At 45.4% G+C, this 17,717-nt stretch overlaps 1 protein-coding gene across 2 annotated transcripts in view; it reads right to left on the reverse strand.

Annotated features, from left to right (window-relative positions):
• The window catches only part of NOX5 (NADPH oxidase 5), a 178,373-nt gene that overhangs the window by 120,883 nt on the left and 39,773 nt on the right, over positions 1-17,717 (reverse strand). For both annotated transcript variants that reach the window (XM_068106728.2, XM_068106729.2), the window contains exons 5-6: positions 10,729-10,939; positions 3,996-4,233 (exon numbers count right to left, since the gene is read on the reverse strand). In XM_068106728.2, the coding sequence (XP_067962829.2) occupies positions 3,996-4,233; positions 10,729-10,939 (449 nt within the window). The remainder of the gene's footprint in view (positions 1-3,995; positions 4,234-10,728; positions 10,940-17,717) is intronic.

Below are 17,717 nucleotides of genomic sequence, written 5' to 3' on the forward strand. Positions count from 1 at the left end.
GTAAATAAAATAGCGTCAACTATAAATAATACTCCCCCATCGTAAATGTATAGTTTGAAGACAATTCCGCAATTCGGTTAGCTGTGGGCGTAAATCTGTTAGGCAGGGTGCAATGGAGCAGCGGGACATATTTATTTGTGTTTTAAAACTGTCACACTCAGGGTCAGGTTAAATGTAGAGGGAACTACACCTACGTGCCACACTAAAAGTAAAGGTAATAGGCCCGGGACGTGCCTAAGAGGAGGAGGGTGCAGTGTTGTGGATATGAGAATTGTGTTTTTTTTATTGTGTAGTACATTGTAAAATATCACCCTCCTTCCTCCAGTTGTGTATAAAGGTCAAAAGGGCGTCCCTTAATTAGGTCATATACAATCACGTTAGCCAATCATAGATTTCCTCCTTGTTGACAGTTATTTCCTTATTCTGTGTATTAGGTTAAGGCTTTGTCTTCCATTAATTAATACTCCATTGCACCGAATTCAAATAGAGTAGATTCCCTTTCATTTCGATTCCCTTTCATTCCCATTCCCAAAACCTCGACTGCCAACTGCATTCGCCGCCATTGCCATGTGCTCCGGCTCGGAGAAGAAAGGCGTGTCTCCACCTCGTAATAGAGGGGAGGAGTGAGTCAGCCCCGCTCAACCAACCCAGGCCAAAGGGGTTTGGCTTGAGCGGGCGGAGAAAGAACGATCGGGGAGGTTCAACAAGGTTGAAGGGCGGGGCCTATATAACCCGCAGCGGGACGCTCCCCATGGCAGATGAGTCCTGGGAAAGCACACGACATCCCCACGGCAGCACGGAGAGCGAACCAGAGAGTGGCGCCAGGGACGGCAGATGAGTAAGGGATCCCCACGTTGAGTCCCCACGGTCCCGTTGAGTCCCCAGAGAGTCCACCACCACCACCAGCTTGGAGACCACGCAGTTTCGACCCGCTGCAATGCGGGAGCCAGATTGCGGTGGCGTCGGTGGCCGTCGAGGTCCCGCCCGACGTCCCGTGCGGGATCAAGCTCCAGCTCCGGTTCCCGTTGGACCTTCCTCTCCTTCCACCGAATCGAATCGTTCCTGCCTTCATTCCCCATTCGTGTGAGTCTGTCTTTGTTTGTTCTGTCCTGGGTTAAGTAAAACTGCATAGGTAAGCTAAGTTTCACTGTGTCCTTCTGGTCTGTCCCTCTTTCTGCCTTTATTTTATTATCCTTCCTTCTCCTTGGTTTCTTTCAATGGTGTAAATAGTAATAATAAATCATATTCGTATTTCCTACCTCTTGTTTTCTTTCCTCTACATCCGTCGTTGTTGTCTTTTCCCTCATTGGACACCTGTGGCACGATTTTGGCCAACGTTTCAGGATCGGGTTAGTCTTGGTAACAGTTCGTGCTGCGGTTGCTAAACACCGCTCGGCAATCAAGTAACATCTTATCCGCGGTATGAACGGGGCTGTGCACCGGCCTTTCCGGAGACCGCGGTGCAGCTTCAGGGACCATGTCGGTCAGTAACAAACGAGGGGACTAATCCCCCCTCAAAGGGGATCATAGGCCGACGTTGGGTTCCGTAACAATATGTTTTATGTGTCAGTTTGTCTTTTTGTGATTAATGTTTGTTCTTACACATGCCTCGATCTTGTATACAATTTTTTTTTTTTTAAGGTGATAGAGGTGTGTGCTATCCCTCTCCCACTCTCTATTCCTGTGAGCATCGTTGGCTGCAGGTGCAGCAAATGCAATGTGAAGTCTGATGCACATAGGCGCAGCAGACTGGCCAAGGTCGTCGGTGTGATGACAGCTGCCCTTGATGTCCAAAGTGGACACAGCTGTCTGCAGATGCTGCACAGTGATGCCTAAATTGGTGCCACCACTGATATTCATCGGCACATTTATCCACAATGTAGCACTGCCCATGGTGACCTGCAGGTGTGGTTTGATGTCTGAGTGTCCTTCTCATAGCCTTAGCCTCAAGAGGCTTTCCCCACAAGGCAGTGGGGATCCGTTACCCTGGACAAGAGGCCCATACCAGATACTGTCAGCAGGAGCCAACTGAGCCAGAGCCAGGGACTCGCATGGGGGCAGGAACGTCACTCCCCTAGGTATGTAGCTGAAAACTGCTGCCCTGCTACCCCAGGAGTAATACGATATCACAGTAATAATAGTAATATATAATAACAGGAGTAATAATAATATATTACAGTAACCCAACAATTACAATACCTCCTTAAGACAATGAGTGCATCCTTATGACGTGTCCGCCATTGTCATGGCACAAGATTGACAATTAACGGCACAAGCTGTCAACATGTTTTCATGATCTGCATCTGACAATTCCTAAATGACAGTTGGTTTATATGGCTTCATGTGAAGGTCTTCCTTCATTGTGCAACATAACAATGAATACGAAACACCCAACTCTGCAGAACATTTCCGTAATCATTTTTTCCCAGAGGTCTAAAAACGGATGTTTTAATGTTTTGTATTCCCAAATCACGTTTTTTTTGGTCGTCTACTGCGCACCCTGTTGAGTACACTTCCAGTCTGAAATTCCTTTTTTCCCCAAAGATGAAGATTTGAATTTGACTGTGCTAACTTTCCAAAACGCTCCTCGAAGTCTTCTTGTACCTGTTTCATCATCTTGTTTGTGTTTCTCTTCTCATGGTACCACACCACTGATACCAGCCTCTCTACCAGTAAATGGAGTGGTGTCTGCCATCTTGGTTTTAGGTATTATTAGCTTATCTAAAAAAGAAAAGAAAACAGTATAAATACATGGTATAAACAAATAGTAGCTAACACCGTGTCCTGGGACTTATGACTCACCAAGTAGAGATGTCAAGCCTGGGTTTGATTCCCAACCTGCCTTACAGATTCCATCCAGATGTGTGCACACCTTCAAAAGGGGATGTTAAAGCATCTTTCCAGATCTGCTAGCATTCAGTTGTTGACGGTACAGATGCAACCATAGCTTATGTAAAGAGTAGACATACCGGCCAAATTTAAAATTTCACCTTAGTGGAATTCTTGTTAAGACTTGTAATGGCAGCATCCTGATATTGAGTAACATTTCCCCCTAAGGCTACATTTTCATCTGGGGATATTAAGATTGCAGTGCTTAGAAATACTATACTCAGTGGCCGGTGTATGTTTATTAACATTGCTGAGGTCAGCATGAAGTTGGTCATGAGGTATGGATGGAGGGACAGTCATGTTTAGGATGATTGCTGAGAGCAATGGCTCACACCAAGCAAAACCGGTCACAAGCAAAACCGGTCACGCCAAGCAAAACCTTCCACGTCAAGCAAAACTGGTTACGTCAAGCAAAACCGGTCAGGCCAAGCAAAACCTTTCACGCCAAGCAAAACCGGTCACGCCAAGCAAAACCGGTCACGCCAAGCAAAACCTTTCACGCCAAGCAAAACCTGTCACGCCAAGCAAAACCGGTCACGCCAAGCAAAACCGGTCACGCCAAGCAAAACCGGTCACGCCAAGCAAAACCAGTCACGCCAAGCAAAACCTTTCACGCCAAGAAAAACAGGTCATGCCAAGCAAAACCGGTCATGCCAAGAAAAACCGGTCACGCCAAGCAAAACCGGTCACCCCAAGCAAAACAGGTCACGCCAAGCAAAACCGGTCATGCCAAGCAAATCCGGTCACGCCAAGCAAATGCGGTCATGCCAAGCAAAACGGGTCACGCCAAGCAAAACAGGTCACACCAAGCAAAACCGGTCACGCCAATCAAAACAGGTCACGCCAAGCAAAACCTTTCACGCCAAGAAAAACAGGTCATGCCAAGCAAAACCGGTCATGCCAAGCAAAACCGGTCATGCCAAGCAAAATCAGGTCACACCAAGCAAAACAGGTCACACCAAGCAAAATCAGGTCACACCAAGGAAAATCAGGTCACACCAAGGAAAATCAGGTCAGTCAAGCCCATCGAGCTCATCCAGCCCAGCAGCTCAAAGCTTTCATAACCGCATCTCCCTGCCGCGATGCGTTTCTCCAACAATCCTCACCACAATGAAGACACAGTTGAAATTCAGGCAAAGACCGCAACCCCGCGCCACACCGATCCAGGGTCCGCTAGCTTGGTAACCTTGATAAGACGTGGCGAACATGACGCTGTTGGCAGCAAAGTAAGCGGCCAAGAAGAATATTTTCCCTCCGTTGTTTTGCCAATAGGTGCGGGTCAGCGGGCGTGAGATAGGATGGTGAGATGATAGTGCAGGAGTCGGTTTGAGCCAGCTCACTGGACTGCAAGGCAAGGTGAGGACACACACACACACACACATACACGTTTGGCAGGTAATTCTAGTTACGAGGTGATAAACACAATATAAATTGAGGGAAACGTTCGATTCTGTCTTAAGACAATCATCTGCACGACAACTATCGGGGACACCTCCTCGCAGTAGTTGTACCCCCCAATACAAGTTGGAGCCAAATCTTCCCCATTCTTCCCTGGTGCCTGGATGCAATCATGGTCAGAGTGGCAATCGGTCCCCATGGATCAGCTCTCTGTCCCTCTCTCTCTCGCTCCATAACTGTCTCGCCAATTCTCTCTAACTCCCTCTCCAACTCACTCTTCAACTCCCTCGAACTCCCTCTCCAACTCTCGCTAACTCTCTCTCCAACTCTCTATAACCTTCTCTAACTGTCTATCCAACTCTCTCTAACTCTCTCTCCAACTCTCTCTCTCTCTGACTCTCTCCAACTCTCTCTCTCTCTAACTCTCTCTCTAACTGTCCATCCAATTCTCTCTAACTCTCTCTCCAAGTATCTCTCCAACTCTCTCTAACTCCCTCTCCAGTTCTCTCTAACCCTCTCTCTAACTCTCTCTCTAACTCTCAAACTCTAACTCTCTAACTCTCTCTCTAATTCTCTCTCTAATTCTCTCTCCAACTCTCTCTCCAACTCTCTCTCCAACTCTCTCTCCAACTCTCTCTCCAACTCTCTCTCCAACTCTCTCTCCAACTCTCTCTCCAACTCTCTCTCCAACTCTCTCTCCAACTCTCTCTCCAACTCTCTCTCCAACTCTCTCTACAACTCTCTCTACAACTCTCTCTACAACTCTCTCTACAACTCTCTCTACAACTCTCTCTACAACTCTCTCTACAACTCTCTCTACAACTCTCTCTACAACTCGCTCTACAACTCGCTCTCCAACTCTCTCTCCAACTCTCTCTCCAACTCTCTCTCTAAATCTCTCTCTAAATCTCTCTCCAACTCTCGAACTCTCTCTCTCTCTCCAACTCTCTCTCTCTCTCCAACTCTCTCTCTCTCTCTCCAACTCTCTCTAACTCCTTAATCAAAGGTCCTTAATGCCAAACAGGAAATCAGAGCTGTCTCCCTTGACATATCACGTGCCTTCGATACGGTCTGGCACCCAGCTCTGCTCTCCAAACTAACCTCCTATGGTAGCCTATCCATGGAAATCCACAGGCATGGCTTGTGGTCTTCTTCTCTAGTCGTCGTCAACGTGTGGCCCTGAATGGGGTTCTCTCATCTCCTTTTCCTGTTCAGGCTGAAGTTCCCCAAGGCAGTGTTCTGGGCCCTGTGCTTTTTCTGCTCTTCATCAATGATTTCTCCGAATCTCTTGAAAATCCTCTCTATCTCTTTGCTGATGACTCCACTCTCTGCCGCTCCATTCCTCATCCCTCAGATCGGCAGTCTGCAGCCTCCTCACTCTCTGCAGACCTGGACAAAATCACAACTGGGCAAACAAGTGGAACATGTCTTTCAATCCTGACAAATCTCACACTCTCACTATGTCTCTCCGAAAAGATTGTCTGGAAAACCCTCCCATCTACTTTCTGAACAATCCTCTCCAAGAAATTCTGTCACTCAAACTTTTGGGTCTCACTATCTCCCATGATCTTTCCGGGGAAAACCACCCTTCCCAGCTGGCCCCCAAACCCAGTTGCCGACTGGGCATCCTCCGTCATGCGAAGTCCTTCCTTGGCACACCTGAGCTCCTCACCACATACAAGGCTTTCATCCACAGCTCAATGGAATACTGTTCTCCCCTCTGAGCTGGTGCTCCTTCCTCACTCCTAGCTCGTCTTCACGCTGTTGAAACCAAAGCTTTCAGAATCATTGGAATCTCTCACGATGAAGGTAACTCCAAGGGCCTTTCACTCTCTCACCGCAGGCAGGTTGGTGGTCTTCCTGTCTTCTACCGACTCCTCCCCGGCCTTGCTCCCCCAGCTCTCTCTCTCTCTGTGCTCTGTCTCCCAAATATTCCTACAGGTCTCAGAAGATCTGCCAGCAACCCTCTTATGGTGAAACTGCCAAAATCAAGACTCTCTGCTCACCTTCACTCCTCAGTTCAGAAGTTCACTTCACTCCTCAGAAGTTCATTCCTCTTTTTTTCTGCCTCTGGAACAAACTCCCTCACTCTCTTCAATCCCACTCCTCCCTCCAGGTCTTTAAAACAGCTGTTCACCACCATCTCTTATCTTCCCCCATCCAAAACCTTGATATTTTCTACCCCCGTTAATGCACCCCAGATCCACGTTTTTGAAATTGCAACTTCTTTCCTGGAAGTCCTCGCAGTGCCCATGTGTTTTATACCTCTCCCTCCCACCCCCCCCCCCCCCCCACTTCCCATGCCTCCTCCCCCAAGTCCTCTCCCTCCCACAGATCTCCCGATGTCCTTGTTCTCTGCTGTTGTACTTGTGTGCTTCCCCTTCTCTCCCCATCTTGTCTCCCGCTCCCTTTATCTCATGCTTTATGTGTCAGTTTGTCTTTTTGTGATTAATGTTCCCTCTTACACGAGCCTCGATCTTGTATACAAAAAAAACAAAAAAAACAAAAAAAACAAAAATAAACCTCTCTCTCCAACTATCTCTCTAACTCTAACTCTCCCTAACTCTTTCCCTAACTCTCTCTCTCTCTCTCTCTCTCTCTCTCTCTCTCTCTCTCTCTCTCTCTAGCTCTGCCATGTCCCTGACTTAGTGAAGGCGGGGGTACACCACTCTAGATGTGGGGGATATCTGGGTCGTTTCTGGGAGATCAATCGACAGTCTCCGTGCCGCGGGCTTGTTCAAGAGAACTGTTCGGGGCTATACAACAACAACAACTACAACCATCTGCACAGCTTGGTGGTTTCATGAAATGAGTGTTTGTTTTTCATATCACCCTGCTACAATAACATTGCCATTTTCTGTGTAACCAAAGCCAGCGCAAGAGAAACATCCTCGGTGAAGGGAACAAGTCCAATGAACGATTACCTTGTGTACCGGTACCAGGTGCGATGCAAACCGAGCTTCTTAGAAAGACAAAGAGTCCGTTAACTGCAGGGAGCCCACAGGTTATGCAGCATATTGTGCATGTGAGAATGAGGACGACCTTGTGATGGAATAATGAATGGTTTGAATGGGCCAAATCATCTAAATAATTAATCCTCTCGGTATGTATGTAAGACCTTTGCCATTTGCTGCCCGAGGCTCTGATGGGGTCCTACAAACTCCTCTGATCCTCACTCCACCTTACAATGACGTCATTATCCTGTAAATGACAATCAATGCCATCGTTGCTCAATTTCATTATTCACATGATATCAAAGTTTACTTCTGTTTGGATTTAAAAAGTCAGAAGCTCATCGAGTTATTCCTTGCATCCGAACTGATGTACGAGCTCCAGTTTGCTACGTGGGATGTTCGAACAGTGGTACGTAGGAGGTATTCACGGTGGTCCAAGACAGGTAAGAAGGTGAAACAAGGTGTAGCAGCTCAGGTGGAGCCATGATAGGGTGTTTGGCTTATTGAAGACTCATGCTAAGTGTGAGTTGGAGGGAGTGAGCAGCCACGGTAATCGAACCCAAGACATGGCGAGTGGAGAAAGAAACAAGTCTTTAACCAGGAATAAACACGCAGAAGGCAGCATGTATCTCAGTAATATGAATCTACCTGTATGTAGGTATATGTATGTATACATATATATTACCAAACTAAATAAATCTTGGAAAATTATTCACTGTTTTAAATTATTGAACTGCTACAATACATCTATATAAATATTTTCAAATGTTTGTGGGTTTGTTTGTGTGTATGTGTGTGGTCGTTTGTTTTCTTTGAGTGTGTGTGTGTGTGTGTGTGTGTGTGGATGTTGGATGTGTGTGTGTATATATATGTGTGTGTGTGGATCTGTGTGTGTATATATGTGAGTGTGTGGATGTGTGTGTGTATATATGTGTGTGTGTGGATGTGTGGATGTGTGTGTGTATATATATATGTGTGTGTGTGGACGTGTGGATGTGTGTGTGTATATATGTGTGTGTGTGGATGTGTGGATGTGTGTGTGTATATATGTGTGTGTGTGGATGTGCGTGTGTGTGTGTGAGGGTATATGTGTGTGTGTGTGTGTATATGTGAGTGTGTGGATGTGTGTGTGTATATATGTGTGTGTGTGTGTGTGAGGGTATATGTGTGTGTGTGTGTGTGTGTGTGTGTGTGTGTGTGTGTGTGTGTGTGTGTGTGTGTGTGTGTGTGTGGATGTGTGGATGTGTGTGTGTATATATATATGTGTGTGTGTGGACGTGTGGATGTGTGTGTGTATATATGTGTGTGTGTGGATGTGTGGATGTGTGTGTGTATATATGTGTGTGTGTGGATGTGCGTGTGTGTGTGTGAGGGTATATGTGTGTGTGTGTGTGTGTGTGTGTGTGTGTGTGTGTGTGTGTGTGTGTGTATATATATGTGTGTGTGGATGTGTGTGTGTGTGGATGTCTGATAATTTGTAGGTTTGTTTGTGCGTTATTATTTTCATGGCCAAATTAGCACATAGTGGCCCCAAATTTAGGGTGTAGGTACCTGTATGTAGGTATATGTATGAAACTGGGCAACGTTTCAACCTACGCCCCCCCCCCCCCCCCCCACAAAACCCTGCTCCCTCAAGGTAGTTATCTAAATGTATGTTTTGTAGTTCTGAAAATCATCGAAAAACAACGGCTGGGCCAATCTCCACCAAATTTAGCAAATTTGCTAGGTTCAGGTCATGGGGCACAAAAAATCTCCTCTAATATCCACTCCATTCTCTTCCCCTCCCACCCCCTTATCATAAGACTTTAAACAAACAAACAAAAAAATACCTGTTTTGGGGAGCAACCCCCCTCCCCCCCCCCCCCCTCCCCCCCCCCCCCCCCCCCACCCCCCCATATACCTCTTCAGACCCAGATTTTTCTAATGCCTTGAACAAACATTGGTGAAAGATTGTGGTGAAATTTCATTAAAATTGTGTGTGCAGTTTCGGAGAAGCGAGCAAATACCTATTTTAGGGGGCAACCCCTCCAGTAGACCCCTTCAGGGCCCGATTTTTTAAATGCCATTAACAAACTTCGGTACATCACGGGTGATGAAGGCTGTGGTGAAGTTTTATCGAAATAGTTTGTGTAGTTTCAGAGGAAAAAGTAAATTCCTATTTTTGGGGGTCAAACCTAGATCCACTTTGTCCCCCGGTAGACCCCCTTAGAGCCCGATTATTTTAATGCCGTGATCAAACTTTAGTTAGAACATACCAATCATCATTTGTGCCAAGTTTGGTCACAATCCCATCAGCGGTTTCGGAGAAGTTTAAAGTGTTTACGGACTGACTGACTGACAATCCATAAGCTTCCCGGAACTACGTCACAGATGAGCTAATTAATGCCCCCGGGGATAGCCGGGTAGTTAGTTAATAATTATCTCGGGGATAGCCGGGTAGCTCCTGCTAGTATACATCTATAGTAAAGACATGTACAGTTATTTTTGAAAGATAAAAGTAAAACGTTGGTTCTCATCGGAGAACATTTTCAATCAGCCGCATGGATGAGATCAACTTTAGCCTTTTAAGGGTTAAAATTCTGAATGAGTACCCCTTTTTAAAAGGATCCATCCTGTGAACCATTCTTCACCCACCCCCAACTAAAACCTCATGATCATAAGTAGTAGAGGAAGGGTTGGTGAGTACGTGGGGGACATTCCAAGGCCCTACAGGTAAATAATTCAGCAATGTTGGAAAATATGAAAGTGTTTAAACTACAGAACTCCAAGAACCCTGGCTTTCATGCACATTTTCAGCAATTCCAATGTGAAACTAAAGATACTTGTATGACCACCCAATAATGACCGCCATTATATTGTGGATGAAAAGTTCTGGTGAATTGGTGGCCACGTCTCAGGAAGGACATAGCTTCTGTAGAGAGGGTTCAGTGTAGAGTGGGTAGATCGAGTCCAGGCCGAGTTCGACTCAAATATGAGGAGCGGCTGAAGGTGATGGGACATTATAGTCATTACCAGGTGACCTGTTCGAGACATTTCAGATATTTAAACATCTAGTTAAAATAAGAGCAGAAGAGTTTTTCAACAAAATGGACACTAACTGGACATGGGGACACACCCTGAGAGTACAGAAGAAAAGGAGAGTTAAAACGATAGTAAGGCAAGGGTCTTTCATCCAAAGAGTAGTTAATGCATATAGAATGGTCTCCCTGGAAAGGTAGTGGAAGAAGAAACGGTAGTAGAAAGGTTTAAATTTGAATTAGATAGGTACCTGCAAGAATTGTAGATAAGAAGGTACATGCCAGGAATGATAGATACAGTGCCTTCAGAAAGTATAAGCACATTAACTGAAGAATGCACTCTTGTGAGTATCTCATTCATGTAGCATTTCAAATGCCCCTCAGATGTTTCAAAAGTACATAAAATTATGAAGGTAGAGAGAAAACTATCTATTGATATTATCATTTGGCTCGTGTTTGGGTAACCTTACCTGATGGTAAGGTCATCCAGGACCTGTGGGTGCCTGTCCAGCTCTTCGGACAACTCCGCTAGTGTTATGGCTCCGTCTCCATTGGTGTCGGCAGCTTCGAACAGTGCACTTGTCAAGGTGCCCAGTTTATCATTGGGCAGAGAAATGGAGCTTTCCCCCAAACAGGACTCCAATACTTTTCGCAATTCCGCTGGTTCGATCTGACCATTGCCTGCTCGTCTCACAAACCGCAACATACGAGTCACAAGATTGTAAAAAGAAAAAAAGAAGCTTACCAAGAAAGAGCAGAAGTAAAGTCGTTCAACTACATGTCATATGGAACAGTAAAGGATAAGTTTCAAACCTTAAATTCACCCAAATATTGATTACTAGTGAGGTACCCGTGCTATGCAAGGGTGGGAAGCCGAAAGCAAACAAACAATGCGGAAACGGTGAATGCTAAACCATGGAACCAATACATTCCACATTCCTGCGCCACCTTCAGGGGAACGTCCGACATGGACAGCCGGTTCGTGAATGACTTGGGCAAAAAACAGTGAATGGGAAACGATGAACCAATAAATTCCACATTCGTGTGCCACCTTCAATGGAACATCAGGCATTGACACCAGTTTCGTGAAGGAGTTGGGCAAAAAACGTACCCCGCGTCTCAATGGTTCTATACCCAGTCAATGGCGAATCTGCATAATGCGAATGTCACCTGCGAATGTCAGTCACGGTTAGAAAGTAGAAAACCTCACGTCATTTGCTCATTCATATTTCAACTCAATAAGTCTATTTTCATTCCAAACAGCATCATTCCAATCAACCATTAATACTATAACAAAATACGATGTTAAATCACGATTGTATTGAGATATTATCAAACGAGCTCATTATCGTCATCTGTTCACTTCCGAATTCGGGAGGAGGTCCATATCGAGTAAATTTCAAAATCCTAATTTTATTGAGGAATTCATGAAACCTCCTACCGACACTACATGACCAAAAGTATGCGGACACCCCTTCTAATTAGTGGATTCGGCAGTTTCAGCCACACCCATTGCTGACAGGTATATATAATCAAGTACACAGCCATGCAATCTCCAAAGACAAACATTGGCAGTAGAATGGGCCGAACTGAAGAGCTCGGTGACTTTCAACATGCCACCATCATGGGATGCCACCTTTCCAACAAGTCAGTTCGTCAAATTTCTGACCTGCTAGAGCTGCACGGTCAACTGTAAGTGCTGTTATTGTGAAGTAGAAACGTCTATGAGCAACAACAGCTCAGCCATGAAGTGGTAGGCCACACAAGCTCACAGAACAGGACTGTCGAGTGCTGAAGCATGTAGAGCATAAAAATCGTCTGTCCTCGGTTGCAACACTCACTACTGATCTCAGAAGCCAAAGATCACCATGCGCAATGCCAAGCGTCAGCTGGAGTGGTGTAAAGCTCGCCGCCATCGGACTCTGGAACAGTGAAAACGCGTTCTCTGGAGTGATGAATCACGCTTCACCATCTGGCAGTCTGACGGACGAATCTGGATTTGGCAGATGCCAGGAGAACGCTACCTGCCCGAATGCATATAGTGCCAACCTGTAAAGTTTGGTGGAGGAGGAATAATGGTCTGCGGCTGTTTTTCATTCTTCGGGCTAGGCCCCGTAGTTCCAGTGAAGGGAAATATTAACGCTACAGCACACAATGACATTCTAGATGATTGTGTTCTTCCAACTTTGTGGCAACAGTTTGTGGAAGGCCCTTTCCTGTTTCAGCATGGCAATGCCCCTATACACAAAGCGAGGTCCATACATAAATGGTTTGTCATGATTGGTGTGGACGAACTTTCACGACGAACTTTAGCTCTTTCACGAGCCTCGACGTTGTATACAAAAAAAAAAAAAAAAAAAAAAAAAACTTGACTGGCCTGCACAGAACCCTGACCTCAACCCCATCGGACACCTTTGGGATGAATTGGAACGCCGACTGCGAGCCAGGCCTAATCACCCAACATCAGTGCCTGACCACACTAATGCTCTTGTGGCTGAATAGAAGTTACAACATCCGCTGGGACCCCAAAACGTTCCACAGAAGGTGGAACGGGCTAGCCCCAAAACTGAGGGAGTAGTTTGGGAACGGACAGACAGACACTCCTGTTTTATAATATAGATTGATATCCTGGCGTTGGTGCAGAGCAGGCATGATGGGCCGAATTGCCTCCTCATACGCAAAATTCCTTGTGTTCGATATCATCATACAATTCATCCATCTATCTATAATTCCAGTAATCTGTGTGTGTGTGTGTGTCTGTCTGTCTGTATGTATGTATGCGACCGCTGTTTCTCGACAACTACCGGTCCGATATACTTGAAACTTGCCAGATATATTGCTGGGGACCCGAGGATGTGCCTTTTCAAGGTTTGAAATTAATCGGACAAGTGGTTCCCAAGGTATGGTCACCGTACTCGCAAGCCGTTCGCTTTGGCTTTGCGAATGGACCAAACCATTTCATGTAAATAGAGGGGGGGGGGGGGGGTTCTGTGGTCGTTGCGAATGGACCAAACCATTTCATGTAAATAGAGGGGGGGGGGTTCTGTGGTCGTTACTGCCACGTGGTTTCAAAGTTTTTTTTTGTTGTTGTTTGCACGCATGTTTTTTTGCACGCACGTACGGGCAAGCACGTACGTGCGGGCACGCCCTAGTGACTAAAATTCGAGGAAAAAAGAGGTTTCTTCACTTTGGGGACATGTATTTATTATGCAAGTAAATATGGTGGACTTTTTGAACTCTCACCCACCCATAAGCTCCATACTGCTCATCATTTCCTTCCCTCAATCATCCCTCCTCGAAAACCTCCATTCCCTCACCTCCCAAGTATTCCCATACTTCCCTACCTTACACTCCTTTTCCAATCATCCGCCCTCCTCTTCCTTTTCTCGATCTCAGTGTTTTCCATTCACTCCTACTCCACCGTCAACACCCCGACAAGTACGTAATAAATAGATGATCCCTCAATTTCTGTCTTTCATCAACTTGTGTCAGATCTTCAGAAAAAATATAAACAAACGAGTACACTGAACATGAAAGAACATGCTACTGAACATAGATGATGAATATGCTAGTGAACATAGATGAAGAACATGCTAGTGAACATAGATGACGAACATGCAATGAACATTGATGAACATTGAACATGCTATGGAACATAGATTTATGAACATGTACTGAACATAGATGATGAACATGAAACGGAACATAGATTTATAAACATGTACTGAACATAGATGAAGAACATGTTACTGAATGTAGATGATGAACATGCTACTGAACATAGATGAAGAACATGTTACTGAATGTAGATGATGAACATGCTACTTAACATAGATGAAGAACATGCTACTGAACATAGATGATGAACATGCTACTGAACATAGATTATGCACATGCTACTGAACATAGATTATGCACATGCTACTTCAGATGCTTATGTCACATATGTCATTGTTTTCATGGACAGCTCCACATCATGAAAGTTCCCAAATATCTCTTGCCCAGTCTCCATGTACATTCTAAAAATAACATCTATGTTCTTCTGGCAGATGAACGACAGCTTCGGCGATGTCGGGGATTAAAACATTTATTTTTGTGATCCCACATTTCCTTCACCAACGGTGTGGTTTTCAGGAATGTGTTTATATCTTTGTAATTGTTAAGCCATCCAGTCTTACACCCGTCCAGCATGAGAAAGATCGTTGATAAATACGTCACTCATTAACAAATAATTGGTAGTATCTCTGTAATCTAGCACTTGTACCATGTGAACAAATCTGACAAAGAAGTCATCTATAACATATCATGTGAAGATCGTGAAGCCACGTATGTTGGCCAAACATCCAAACGTTTAACCATATGGCTAACCGAACACCAACGGTGTCGTTGATTGTGGCATACACGACATGCACGCGCACGCACGCACACACACACACACACAAACATGTGCACGCGCACACACACACACAAACATGTGCACGCGCACACACACACACAAACATACACACACATGCACAAACATGCACACGTGCGCGCGCACACGCACACACACACATGCACACACACACACACACACACACACACACACACACACACCTCCATTTATAGTAGATTCAACTCCTATGAATTCTTTGTTCAGGCTCTTTATACGACGCCATCCATGATGCGCCGACGTAACGAATCTGGCGCCGAGAAACCGTGACTCGAGAAGGTTTATTGATCACGTGGTTTGCTTTTACCTTGACCCGCGACTGGAGGGTTCGTGATCACGTGTCCCATGTGCGCACGGAGGTATATAATATGGAGAGCCAATTGGCCACCTCGCAGCATTAGCCGCCGTGAAGCCACCGGAAATAGTCTGGCGGCCATATTGGGAAGCCGATCGTAAGCCTGTCAAAGCAAAGGCGTGGCGCACTGATGATGCAGCTGGAGCGAATTTTAGGACCGCCGACTATTTAATTAATATAGAATACTAATATTTGAACTGATATTCGGGCTCAGAATCCCGTTCTTTAAGGAAATGGTGTTCATTAAGTTTGAAGTTGGTTCTAGACGCATTTTTCCTGGAGAATCCAATGGTTTAGAGCTTGTTTGAAAAAAAAGTGCCCAAAATTACCGCTCGGTGTTCTTTATCGTTCTTCTCATGACCCAATCACCCACTAGTAGGAATAAGAATCCTGACATGTTACACCCCTGTTTAACTCCTGTCTTCACCTTGAACCATTCTGTTGTTTCACCTTGGTCGACGACCGCACATTGAAAGTCTTGGTAAAGGGCTTTTACAAGGTTCACTAATTTTCCAGGTATGCTGTATTTCTTCATTATGACCCAGACTTTCTCTGGGCAAGGAGTCGAAAGCTTTCTAGAAATCTATAAAATTGAGGTACATCGTCGTTTGCCATTCTTTGGCTTGTTCTATAATATTCCTCAATATAAAGATCTGATTTGTTGTCATGTTATATGATGTTACTTAATTCAGTCATTATATTGTAACTAAGATGTGTATGTTTCTATTACCGAGATGTTAGAAACCACGCAGATATAATGATAACCAGAGTTTATTCTACACTGACATGGGTCAGCAACACATCAACAGTGAGTCAGTCACATAAATGACATGAAACGCTGTCATGTAGTTAACCCACACAATTCACAGTTAACCCACAAAACACACCCACACCATGTAGAGATGAGGTCGCTCTTATATTTCAGCTTGCTCTGGTGTTGCCTCACTGGTGAGCAAACAGGACCAGTTTGCAATATTTTTTCCTGATGCGCTCTTCCTTCATGTCATCATCGAGTGTTCTCACAACATGATGGAAACGTATCTTGCTGTATGATTGTGATACAGAATGTATTAAAGCAAACACATGGTTGCTGTCTGCCTCACAGTCAAACATGTGCCGATCCAAGGAAGCAAATGTAGACCGACCGACCTCAGAAAGGACAGAAGTGGAAATTGCCACTCTTATCCCACTTTCACGAGGCATTTTGCCATTGCTTACAGCCAGGAGCCTCTTGACACAGCGTTCAGTCGCCTCACAGACACGAACAACACTGTGCGAGGGAACTATGAGGCCACCCCTGTTCTTGGTAACAATCAGGCTGTACATTGGTGTGGTTTGCCATTCTTCGTTGTTACTGGTCAATGCAGAAAGACATTGGCTACACTTCAGAGTCTTCCTCACCATCCTCACCACATAGCCGGCAATATAGCCAACACATGACTCTGTAAAGATGGAAAGTTGCTCAAAATTTGGAATATCCGCATAGTCGTGGTCCTCTTTTGCCGGCGATCTCAACTCCAGGTCGTATCGTCTGGCCACCAACATGTCGTGACTCTCGTCAGGCACAGCCTGCTTTGCAACGCACTTGAAGGAAGCCGCATTCAGGATTCTGGTTGAGTCCTGTGCAGAACAGTTCCCACTTGCAGACTTGATGTCATGTCGCATCAAGAGGCGCTTATATGCGGCAACAAACTGCCGGGCCGTTGGGTTATTCCCACTTCCACATGCAATGCGGACCGCTCCAAAGAAAAGTTCAATGTGGTCTTGGCTCATTTTGTACGTGAGCAGGTATCGCAGGGGAGATGAGGCAGGTTTGACAGATGTGAAATACAAAATTGTGACACACTCTATGCAGATCATGAAACCAATGAAGGGGGTTTTCAAACGCGTATTGGTCATAACTTGACCATTCATGTTTTTGATGTTGGACAAGTAACTGTAGGCAGTATCCAGGAATGGCAGGAAAAGTCCTTCTCGTGATGTCATGAGTGGTGCCTTGTAGTTTCGTGCCAATGGATTGCGAGAATTTAGAATGTCAAACAGTTTGTCCAATGTTTCAATGTATTGGCAGGTAGCCTCACTGCCCTGAAATTCTGATAGTTGCAAAGTGTCCCTGCAAAACCGAATTGCATCTGCCACACTAGTGCTCAATGTCTGAGCGGCTGTGTCCACCTTCATGACATTGCTCTTCCACTCGATGTGTTTCCGGGAGAGCTTATTTCCCAGACGCAAGCCTTCCCTCTTCTGCAGATCAAAGAGTGCCTGGATGTATTTCCACGCGATGACTTTTTTGTTGCCATCCTCCATCATTTTCATGGATCCAAGACAGTTTCTTGCAAGTTTAAGCATGTGACATGCATCGAGTACAACACAAATTTTCTTTTCGGGATTTGCTGGGTGGGGAAATGTTGGTTTCACATTCTGCGGCGTGATGTCGGCACCTAGCTCACGTAACATTGTCAAATGAGCGGACGGTCCATCGCAAGTTAAGGAAACCACCTCTGCACCGATATCATGCAATTTTAGTAGACATTGTGTCACCAAATTCGCCTGTTCCTTCCCCGGCAATCCATTTATCATAAAGTATGCTACAGGCACTTTCCAACTGTCATTCAGCTTCCATTCCCCGATTCCGATTCCCCGATCGACGTGGGAGCCCCAGCTCCTTCACT

This window comes from Myxine glutinosa, chromosome 2, assembly GCF_964187855.1.
Source record: "Myxine glutinosa chromosome 2, kmMyxGlut1.1, whole genome shotgun sequence".
Lineage (NCBI taxonomy): Eukaryota > Metazoa > Chordata > Myxini > Myxiniformes > Myxinidae > Myxine > Myxine glutinosa.